Source organism: Asterias amurensis, chromosome 1, assembly GCF_032118995.1.
Source record: "Asterias amurensis chromosome 1, ASM3211899v1".
Taxonomy (NCBI): Eukaryota; Metazoa; Echinodermata; class Asteroidea; order Forcipulatida; family Asteriidae; genus Asterias; species Asterias amurensis.
Window position 1 is genome coordinate 36985644 of NC_092648.1, and position 10342 is coordinate 36995985.

Sequence of the window (10342 nt, forward strand, 5' to 3'; positions counted from 1 at the left end):
GCAAATAATACATGCATCATTTATCACACACAGTGTGTCAATGTAAAAACTGAACCGGGGGGGGGGGTGGGGGGCTCTCTCATTAACGGTGAGTGAGGGCGCTATAAAACATTTTTAATATAAAAAAAAATGTGGGTGATTTTTTCAATTGGGAGCTTGGTCTTTTATGTGATTGCTGTTCCTTGCTCAAGATTCATCACCAAAAAAAAAGGAAGCCAAGGAAAAAAACGACTAGTTTCAATCTTTAATGGTCACTTTACAAAGTTCTCCTTTTCCCCCAGTTTTGTTTGCAGTATTGAACAAAATCCCTCAGAAACATCATCAACCAGTATTTTGTATTCAATGGGACCAAAAAATTTATGAACTATTCACAGGTTGGTTGGACATGTCAGGAAGTTCATTGACAACTAGAGAATTGGAATGTATTTACCCCTCATAAACCCAATCATTTTAAAATACAAAACACAGTCATTCAAGAAGAAAAAATTTAGTCTCAGAAATTCCTGCAATCGCTCTTTATTTTTTCGACAAATGTTGAACATTAGAAATGGCATAAAAATAACATTAAGTGTTTACATTCAATAAGAAAAATAACAAAATTAGGGGGTACAATTAATTCATAACATTTATTAAAAATAATGGTTAATAGATGAATAATTGCCAATCAGAAAAAGCCCCTGTTTTACTCATCAAAAGTAATGAATTTTAGTGAAGACAATCTCAGGAATCCCGAAAACAACTTCTTATGAATTCTCGCACCAATCATGTTTCACCCGGTTACTGTCAATCAATGTTTTTACCAAAAATCATATGTACGCAGCAAGATATGTGAGACATCAGGCCCCAATTTCATAAAGCTGTTCAGCAGAAAATACTGCTTAGCAAATTTGTGTTTGCTTAGCAAAAAATGAGTGGGGTTGGTTGCATCTATGCTCGTCTGCTGGTAACATGTTTCTGCTTCTTAAGATTTTACTGCGCTAAGCAAGTTCTTGTGCTTACAGGGCTTATGAAATTGGGCACAGGTGAACTGGGTCAGAACAAGCAGACACCGACACTTGGGTCTTGTAAGGGCACACCTAGAATTCTTTAGGGCAGTTCTCTGTGAGGTACTGTACATGTATGCATTTCTACTGCATCATAATTATGGGTACTCGGGCAATGACCAGGGCCCAATTTCATAGAGCTGCTTAAGCAGAATATTGTGCTAAACAATTGTCTGCTAAGCAGAAATGAGCTGGATACCAGTCATGTTATATGGTAGTTTGGCTGGTAACCTTATTCTGATAAGCATAGTTTTGTTTTGCTTAAGTACTTTTTGTGCACTGTACATGTTTGGTCATTGTAAAAGACAAGTGTTCTCACTTGGTGTATCCCATCATAAGCATAAAATAACAAGCCTGTGAAAATTTGGGCTCAATTGGTCATCAAAGTTCTGAGAAAATTATGAAAGAACAAACATCTTTGTTGGAAGAATTTGTGTGCTTTCAGATAGGAATAAAAGCTTTCTAGCTAGAAGTATTTTATTATTTTAGTGAGAATTTACCTCTTTCTCAAAAACTACGTTACTTCAGAGGGAGTCGTTTCCCACAATGTGTTATACTATCAACAGCTCTCCATTGATCATTACCAAGTCAGCTTTTAAGTTTATATTTGTTTTGAGTAATTACCAAACGTGTACCTTCCCTTTAAGCAGCTCTATGAAACTGCCCTTGGGTATGGATAAAACACAAGGGGCATGACACAATTGCATGAGGTATTTCTTATTACAGAAACTTCTGTTTCTGCTAAAGCATTCTGGACAATACAAATCATACAGGAAAAGTAAGTCAATTATTTAATTCATACTTGAATTCTTAGAGAAACACCAGCTCAATTCCTATGGACTTCTGGCAATAACTACATGGAACCTGTTTGGTTTTTGGTGAATTAAACACGGCGGTTTGAGTTGAATTATGAACAGGAATGGGTCCTTGATGTACAGTATGGGCTTTAGGAAAAGTATGATCGAGACGCTTCAAACTGTAAAGGATTAGGTTAAGATTGTAAAACATTCATAAGCTTGTTTTTGTTTCTTTAATTGTCTCCATTGTTTATGAATTCCATGAAAATAACCAAAAAACATTTACCATGACATAAAAACTCTATGTACCCATTTCTTTCATCACTTGTAAAAAATACCTTCTCGGAAGTTTTTCGTAAAAACAGAAAATTTACAGATTTTAACATATGTTTTTTGACACACAAGTTAATATTCATATTTTTAACACATTCATACCAACTTCTTTTGGAAGAAACATTTATAACCGACAAGTGTTGCTTTACTTTATGCCTCCATCTACAACACAGTTATCAATGACATTTTGGTTTAAATTCTTTAATTTATGCAAATTACAGGCCCCCGTTTATTATGGGGTGAGTTTATACAAATGTAATCTAGCATCTGACAATTTCATTAAACACAACTTCAACACCAGACAAAGTATCATGGATAGATATTACTGTTCATTTTCTTCTCTCTATTGTGCTGAGCAAATTAATTTGTTTGAAAAAATTCTCAAAAAGAAGAAGATATCAGACAAGTCTTAGGAAACATATTTGCATATTGATCACATAAATGTGCTACATAAATTTTCCTGTACAATCTTTGCCTTTTTCCAAACTGGTAGGAGCCAAATTTCAAGCAAAATTTACTTTTGCCTGTACGATCTTTACCTTCTTTTAAATTGACTGATCCGCATTAACTACTTCAGTCACTATGCACAAAGTGTAGACCCTTTCGTTTTTGCAGCTGCCAATCTGTGGAGTTATACTTCTGTTTTTGTTTTTTTTCGAATTCAAAATGTTGCACAAATTTTGTAACTACGCCAGGATGTGTTACATGCCTCAATTAATAAACATGCAATTCATGCCAAATGTAGGTTTAATATTATACAGTCCCTAACTTCTACTGTCTGTTTGTAATACATATTATTTATTAGTTTGGGTATCCAACTGACTCGACCCTGTAACACTTGTTCTTGTTCAATGATGCTTGGGAATGTTACACCCGTTTCAGACAGGCGCTCCAGAGCCAAGCCAAATTCTGAATTCCGTTGCAGTCGTTTGGAACAACTCTGGAGAGCCTTGGTGGCAGACGTCAATCTTGTTATGATTCGAGCCAATGTAAAAGTTATAATAAGTTCACCTGTCTGAAACCAAACATTTGTTTGGGTCGAACTAGAGTTGTTTGAGTCAATGGCTATTTTGAAATTGGTCCCAGTTTGATAGCAAAGCTGTACAAAGCACATTCACCTACTAATCAATCAACATTTCCTTGCCAAGCACCTTTAGTTTTATTATCTAGAACCAGATACAACATTGAATTCCAACCATATTTACACATTTCAAATTCATGCATTTGATGTATAAGGCTAACATTTTAATTCCAGTCAGATTAAAATGTTAGGCCTATACATCATGCATTTGGTCTATAGGCCTAACATTTTAATTCTAGTCATTGTAGATGATGCAACACTATTAAACAATAGTATTTGGCCAATTTCTGTCAAGAAAAAATCTACATAGCATATGAGAATGTCCTAATTTTGAAATATACAGTCCAAACAAATTTCCAATCGTGACAACACATAGTAACAATGAAAACTGAGCGTGTTTTTTAGTGTAAAAAATTCATTTCATTTTGTTTAGATTGTAAACCAGCATCTACACAACCTACATCGGATGACATGTACCCACTTTCTGACTGACAAAAATCATTACCTTTCTTGTACTAAGCCCAGATCATTCAATATATCCACAATAGATTTCAATGTTTGTCACTTTGCCAGGCTGCACTTGAACATGTTGCAAAGACATAAATCTGACACCTGCATTTGCATGATTCTAAACGGTGGCAACTTTCCCAGAAAATGTACCCAAAGTAGGTGATTTCAAACGAAAATAATGTCACATCATCTACGAGACCAAAATCAAGCCTGATGCTTCGCTTTTAAAAGGGCAAGGGCACCAAGTAATTTTTCGCCTTCAAAAGTGTACTTCTATAAGGATATTGTAAATCTCCATTGGAACCTTTAAAAGGGCACCACGCTAATGACCAGAGGTAATTGCCTCCATAAAGCATCAGGCCTGCAAAATTCTGTACAAACACAAAGAGTTCCGACATGTAAAGTGAACTACACCAAACATTCACATCAATTGTTTGTCTGCCTGTTGTTACTACAAACCCATGTAGATGCGTGCAAGACATAACAATAATCTTTCCATCATTTATGCCTTCTTTACACCCCCCCCCCCCCCCTTAGTTTACAGACGAACAAACATTGTTGTACAAATCCAGATTAAATAATAACAAAAAACTAAAACATTGACCTTGAATAGTACATACTACCTGTTAATGTTAATAATGTATTTACAGTTTTATTTACAGATTTCTTTTTAATAATTATACCTCTAAATGCCTTTGTTCAACAGAAATTGAAAAATGTTTGGTCATGAGACACAGGATGTTCTTTTTGGGTGCGTAGACAATTTTATGTGTTTACAAAGTTTGTTACTGTTGGTAAATTATTTCATCACACACATACGCATCTGCTGCAAGTGTCTACTCTGGGCTCTAAAGATGGCATACTTTTGTGGGTAACTTTGTCAACAATTGCTCATTATTTGATCATTCAAAGGCATTTCTAATAATTGAGAGCGTCTTGTGAAAGGCAAGTCCAAAATTATTGTTTTGGTACATAAATCCATCCTATAAGCATTTCCTATGGAGTCCTGGCAACTGGTTGAGTTATTGTGACTCACAGTGGAATTAAGCCACACTGAAGAACAGGACTAACATAGACCTTTAATATAATGTCAAGTTCCCTGTATGTGCTACCAACTATCATCACTGATTCTTAGAAAATGAGAAAAGGGTTTGACTATTTTCCCATTACAACGTTGGTTTTGAAGGGAAAAGGGATTCATGTATGAAACCAAATTGTGATGTCATGCATGGAATAGCCCTCAGAATTCCCAAGAAATGAAATTAACTTTAACAACCGCCTCTACACATAAAATCTTTTAAAAAGATAAACTCGTCAAATATTTTCTGACAAAAATCTCCTTCAAGAAAGAGATAAGGAAGCCTACTTTGTGTGGGTGAATAGACGGAAAGATAAAGTAGTGCATAAATTCTATGGACAAAGTAAACAGCGGTTCGTATCTAAGATGTTGCTAGCAAACTGCATTTGGATATGTTCATCATGGGTTTGGCTTTTTTGAGGGTCAGAATATTCACATTGAGATCATCGGTTTGGCCATTATGAGGGTCAGAATGTTCACATTGGGATCACAGGTTTAGCCGAATCCAGGGTCAGAATGTTCACATTTGGATCATCGGTTTAGCCATTATGAGGGTCAGAATGTTCACATTGGGATCATCGGTTTGACCATTATGAGGGTCAGTGCATTCATGTAGGATCATTGGTTTAGCCTTTGCGTGGGTCAGAATGTTCACATTGGGATCATCGGTTTGGCCAATTCCAGGGTCAGAATGTTCACATTGGGATCATCGGTTTAGCCAATTCAAGGGTCAGAATGTTCACATTGGGATCATCGGTTTGGCCAATTCAAGGGTCAGAATGTTCACATTGGGATCATCGGTTTAGCCATTCTGAGGGTCAGAATGTTCACATTGGGATCATTGGTTTGGCCATTCTGAGGGTCAGAATGTTCACATTCGGACCATCAGTTTGGCCATTATGAGGGTCAGTGCATTCACATTGGATCATTGGTTTAGCCTTTGCGTGGGTCAGAATATTCACATCGGGATCAGCGGTTTGGACAATTCGAGGGTCAGTGCATTCACATTGCGATCATTGGTTTGGCCATTAGGAGGGTCAGTGCATTCACATTGGGATCATGGGTTTAGCCTTTGCGTGGGTCAGAATATGAGACTTCAGGTTTGTGGACTGAGCAAACTTCTTGTTACAGCCATCAAACGGGCAGACATATGGACGGTCACCAGTGTGGATTCGAACATGGGTCCTCAAGTTGAAATCCAGTGAAAAACGCTTACCACAACCTTCAAACGTGCACTGTAAAAGAATAAACAAATTTAAAATATTAATATCATTTAAAGGCAGTGGACACTATTGGTAATTAATCAAAATAATTATTAGCATAAAACCTTTCTTGGTGATGAGCAATGGGGAGAGGTTGATGGTATAAAACATTGTGAGAAACGGCTCCCTCTGAAGTGCCATAGTTTTCGAGAAAGAAGTAATTTTCCACGAATTTGATTTCGAGACCTCAGATTTAGAACTTGAGGTCTCGAAATCAACCATCCAAACGCACACAACTTTGTGTGACAAGAAAGGGTTTTTTCTTTCATTATTATCTCGCAAGTTTGATGACCGATTGTGCTCAAACTTTCAAAGGTTTGATATTTTATGCATATGTTGAGATACAGCAACTGTGAAGACTAGTCTTTGACAATTCACTGTATTTAACATTCAATTCCCCAAATGGCACATCATTGTTGAACAAAAAGATATTAACCACACACAAATATATGAAGGCATAAAATAAATGTGTACATAAAAGTGTATTGTTCTTGAAGATCGTCAAGTCAGTTTTTGGACTTAGTGTCTTGGTTCAACACCCACAGGGTTAGACTTACTTAGATAAGCATTTGTTATTTGGGCCTCCAGCACAAACTCCTACAAAGTGAGATTGTTTTGTTTTCTGATTTTAATTCTGGAAGATTTGGGACCAAGTTTTCCTTTCTTTGTAATTTGAAAGTGAAGAACGCAGCTGAAAACAAAGATGTGATTGTAAAATGCAATTGGACATTAAGTTCACTAATTATAAAGGGTGTTATATTCGAGGAGTCTTTGCACCGTCTAAAACTGAATTCCAAAGAATTGGTCATAACAAAGACTATATCTTCCTTCCCTTCATCGCATAATTCTCTTTCAAGAAAGTTTAATCGTAAACATGCAACTCACCTGAAATGGTTTTTCGCCAGTGTGGACCAGTTGATGGCGTTTGAGTTTGGAGCTTTCCACGAAGGCTTTACCACACTCGGCACACACATGGACCCGAGGTCCATGTGTGTGTAGATGTTTCCTCATAGCTGAGTTATCTCTGAACATTTTTGTGCAGCCCTGTAAGAAATTGAAATCAAAACAAAAGCAACTCAGAAACACTGTTGTTTCTAATAACCGTAGAAACAGAACCCCCAAACAATGAGCAAGTTATCGAAATGACTCAATTGAGAAACCTACGTTGGTAAAATGCTGGTACAACTTGAGAAGGAATTTAACAGGATCCCTCTAACCAGGATTAGATATGGTGACCCATCATTGCAGAATATAGGGGTAAGCAGAACCATACAATTAGGTCTAAGCCCTTATTATGAGCCCATATAGTATAAACAATATTAACTGATATAAACAAAAAGGTAGCAAAAAGGAAGACTTACATGTACTTTGTGAGGACATGCAATGGTCCTTGGTAGATCATCATCCTTCGGCTTCTTGGGTTTGATTCTACAGAGTCAGAAGAAAATAAAGACAAATATTTAAGATCGACCCTCACTCACGTGACACTCAGAAGGCACTTTTCTGTCTCAATGTCCAGATATTATGATTATACCTGACCTGTTGGCAGTATTAAAAGCCTAGTTTCTCATAAATACGAGTTCTATTTTGATCGCATATGTTTGGACATCCAACAACTACTCCCATAGTGGCGCAGGCCTTAATAGCATTTGGAATTAATCTCAGCTGGTCTATTTTGTTATTAATTTAAAAGTGAAAGTAAAGCATGCACCTCATTCCACAATTTAAATAGGGTTAACCGAGTATTTGCGGTTTAAGGCCTGATGTAATGGCAATCAGTGATGCAAATACATCTGAATTTGAATAATGTATACCTAGCGAATTCAGCTAACTGTTTTGGATCACTCAGGTCAATGCCCGGTATCCCACCAGGAGGCAGCTTCTTTCCTGTGAGATACTCCGAGTAGTCTGGCGGCTGCTCGTAAGCACTGTGGTGGCCAGACTCCTGGCTGGGAGACATGGCTTGCTGTGATGCAAGGTCTGGATCATCTGATAGATTCTTCTTGTCCTCTACAATGTAATAAACAAAAACAATAAACAAATCAAAAATAATGCAGTGGCATAACTGAAATATTAGTTTTATATCATAAGATAAACATTGATGAAATGTTCCGCATTGTTTAACAGTTTAAAGGAGGTAAGCTGCCTTGGAAACACATTTGTGCATTTTTTTGATCGTTCTCAAATAAAGGAATGAGTCAACATGATCTACCAACAAGGTGCAGTGCCTGGTTCTATGAAAAAGAGAAGAAAAAAATATTAAGTTTCATTTTTCATTTTTCATATTTTGCTGTTGCGAGGATTTCACATTGATAAAAGTTTTGAAGGCCAATGAAGGGAATGGAAAATAAGAAAGTAACAATTCTTAAAATTGATTATTTATATGCAGGGAGCATTTTCTCTGTCTTGACTGAACTCATTGTGAAGTGTGAATTTCAAAGAAAATCAGTAAACAAAAAATAAACAAATTAAATTGGCTTATAAAGTTAAATTGTATGGGGAAAGTTTAAAAATACAAATTAAATTGCTTTAAAAGTTAAATTGGGGCTTGAAATTTGTTTTTTTAAGACTAATTCAACCATAAGACTAATTCAACCAATAACTATAAAGTCAAAGACACAGTTTAGGCTAAAAAGTGAAAACCAACGTACGACAATACAATTCAAAAAGACAAATTTTAACATTGCATTCAATTCTGGATATTTTGTATGAGTTTTTATGGCGAATAAATAACAATAATAATAACATAATAATTCCATGGATTCCAAAAATGTAAATGTAAATTTTATTCTTTCCAGCAAGAAATTAAAGTCGCACAACCACCTTATTAAACAAAAAATTCCCCTTTCAACCTTTCGATCCAGAACCGCCATTCATTAATTTTTCACTCGGCCAGTCGCTGAGCTGAGTCAGTATTTTTATAATAATTTTCATATTTATATTTATTTTATCACCAAATTACTGAAATTGTGTAATGCAGCAATAAACTTACCAGCAATTCCATGCTAAAAATAAGAAATTGTTGCAGTCCTGTAAGGAATAGCTTACCATGTTTCTATTATTATTTACAGCACAACAATACACACTGAGCATGCTGAGCTCGGCCGCCATCTTGGATCAAAACATTTTCGTCGCCAAAACGACGACCACAATAAACACCAAAAATAATGACCACCAATCCACAAAATTGTATCACTGTATGCTTTAATCAAATCCCGTGTAAGTGTAGATGTCGATGATATCCAGATTGGCCATAATAACACACATTTTATACGGTTATTTTGAGCGCAAAATGTCTGACATTCCGAAGCTGCGCCATCTTGGATCGCCATTTTTTAAAATGGCTGCGCCCATGACCAAAACATGGCGAAAGAATATGGCCGAAAAGTGTCAATGCTGACGTGTTTTCATCGAAAATTGTAGATTATTTATATAACCCAACATGTTAACTCTTCCAGAGTTGATCAAGGAGAACAAAGGAAACACATGAGCAAGTTATGTGCAAGAGATTCCGTGAAATTTACCAACAACAACCTGGAAGATTTGAGACCTTCCGCGACTTGCAAAGAATACACGATACAAATTTTCAAAACAAACACTATCAACAGTAAACAAACGACCACAGAAGATGAAAACCAACACCAAATAAATTTTAAATAAATATCCTACCTGAAGCCCACATTGTTACGGAGAATTTGCCTTCCAAAGTTTGGATTTGCACTTGTTTTTGTTCCCATTTTCGACTGCCCCTCTCCCCGTCGAATGACACAGATTCACCGCTGGCAAGCACTCTTGTCCTCGATGTTTTCCTGCCCTTCTTTCGCTTTATTGTGCTGCCAAAATGATCTTCCAAATCATTGGTGGGGACGGGCACGGAATCGATGATATATGTGGATCCTCCGAAATCATCGACGTCTCCAACAACTTCTTCTCGCGTTTGCAAAACGATTTCATCTTGGTCGTCTGAGAGCGGTTGCAAAGCAATCATCGGCTGCTCGATCGTTTCACAGACAACAGTTTCTACTGTGGCAACATTTTCTATATTATCCACAGGAATTGTTACAATATTCTCTGCTGGAATTGTCTCAATGTTTTCCATGGGAATACTTTCAATTTCGACTTCAGTTACGGGAATTTCAACCTCAGAATAGCAGACGTCCCCCATATCTGGGCTCATTTCGGAAACATCCGCCATGTCTGGATCGGGCGACGCCATTTTCGTAGCAGACTGCTTTCCT

General features: G+C 36.7%; 1 protein-coding gene across 1 annotated transcript; it reads right to left on the reverse strand.

Annotated features, from left to right (window-relative positions):
* Window positions 1-3302: 3302 nt before the first annotated feature.
* On the reverse strand, window positions 3303-10342 carry LOC139938776 (transcription factor YY2-like). The gene is made up of 5 exons (XM_071934404.1): window positions 9774-10342; window positions 7919-8114; window positions 7466-7532; window positions 6990-7148; window positions 3303-6077 (listed from the first exon to the last, which is right to left on the reverse strand). Exons 1-5 carry the CDS (start codon window positions 10318-10320, stop codon window positions 5889-5891), a joined length of 1158 nt encoding a protein of 385 aa, XP_071790505.1. The 5' UTR covers window positions 10321-10342; the 3' UTR covers window positions 3303-5888.

Bases quoted from the DNA above. Each gene is read 5' to 3' on its own strand.
- LOC139938776 (XM_071934404.1), bottom strand. From the start codon at position 10,320: ATGGCGTCGCCCGATCCAGACATGGCGGATGTTTCCGAAATGAGCCCA. The intron at 7,533-7,918 runs GTATACATTATT...CTGACTCTGTAG, and splicing joins CAGTTAGCTGAATTCGCTAG to AATCAAACCCAAGAAGCCGA. The intron at 7,149-7,465 runs GTAAGTCTTCCT...AATTTCTTACAG, and splicing joins CATGTCCTCACAAAGTACAT to GGCTGCACAAAAATGTTCAG.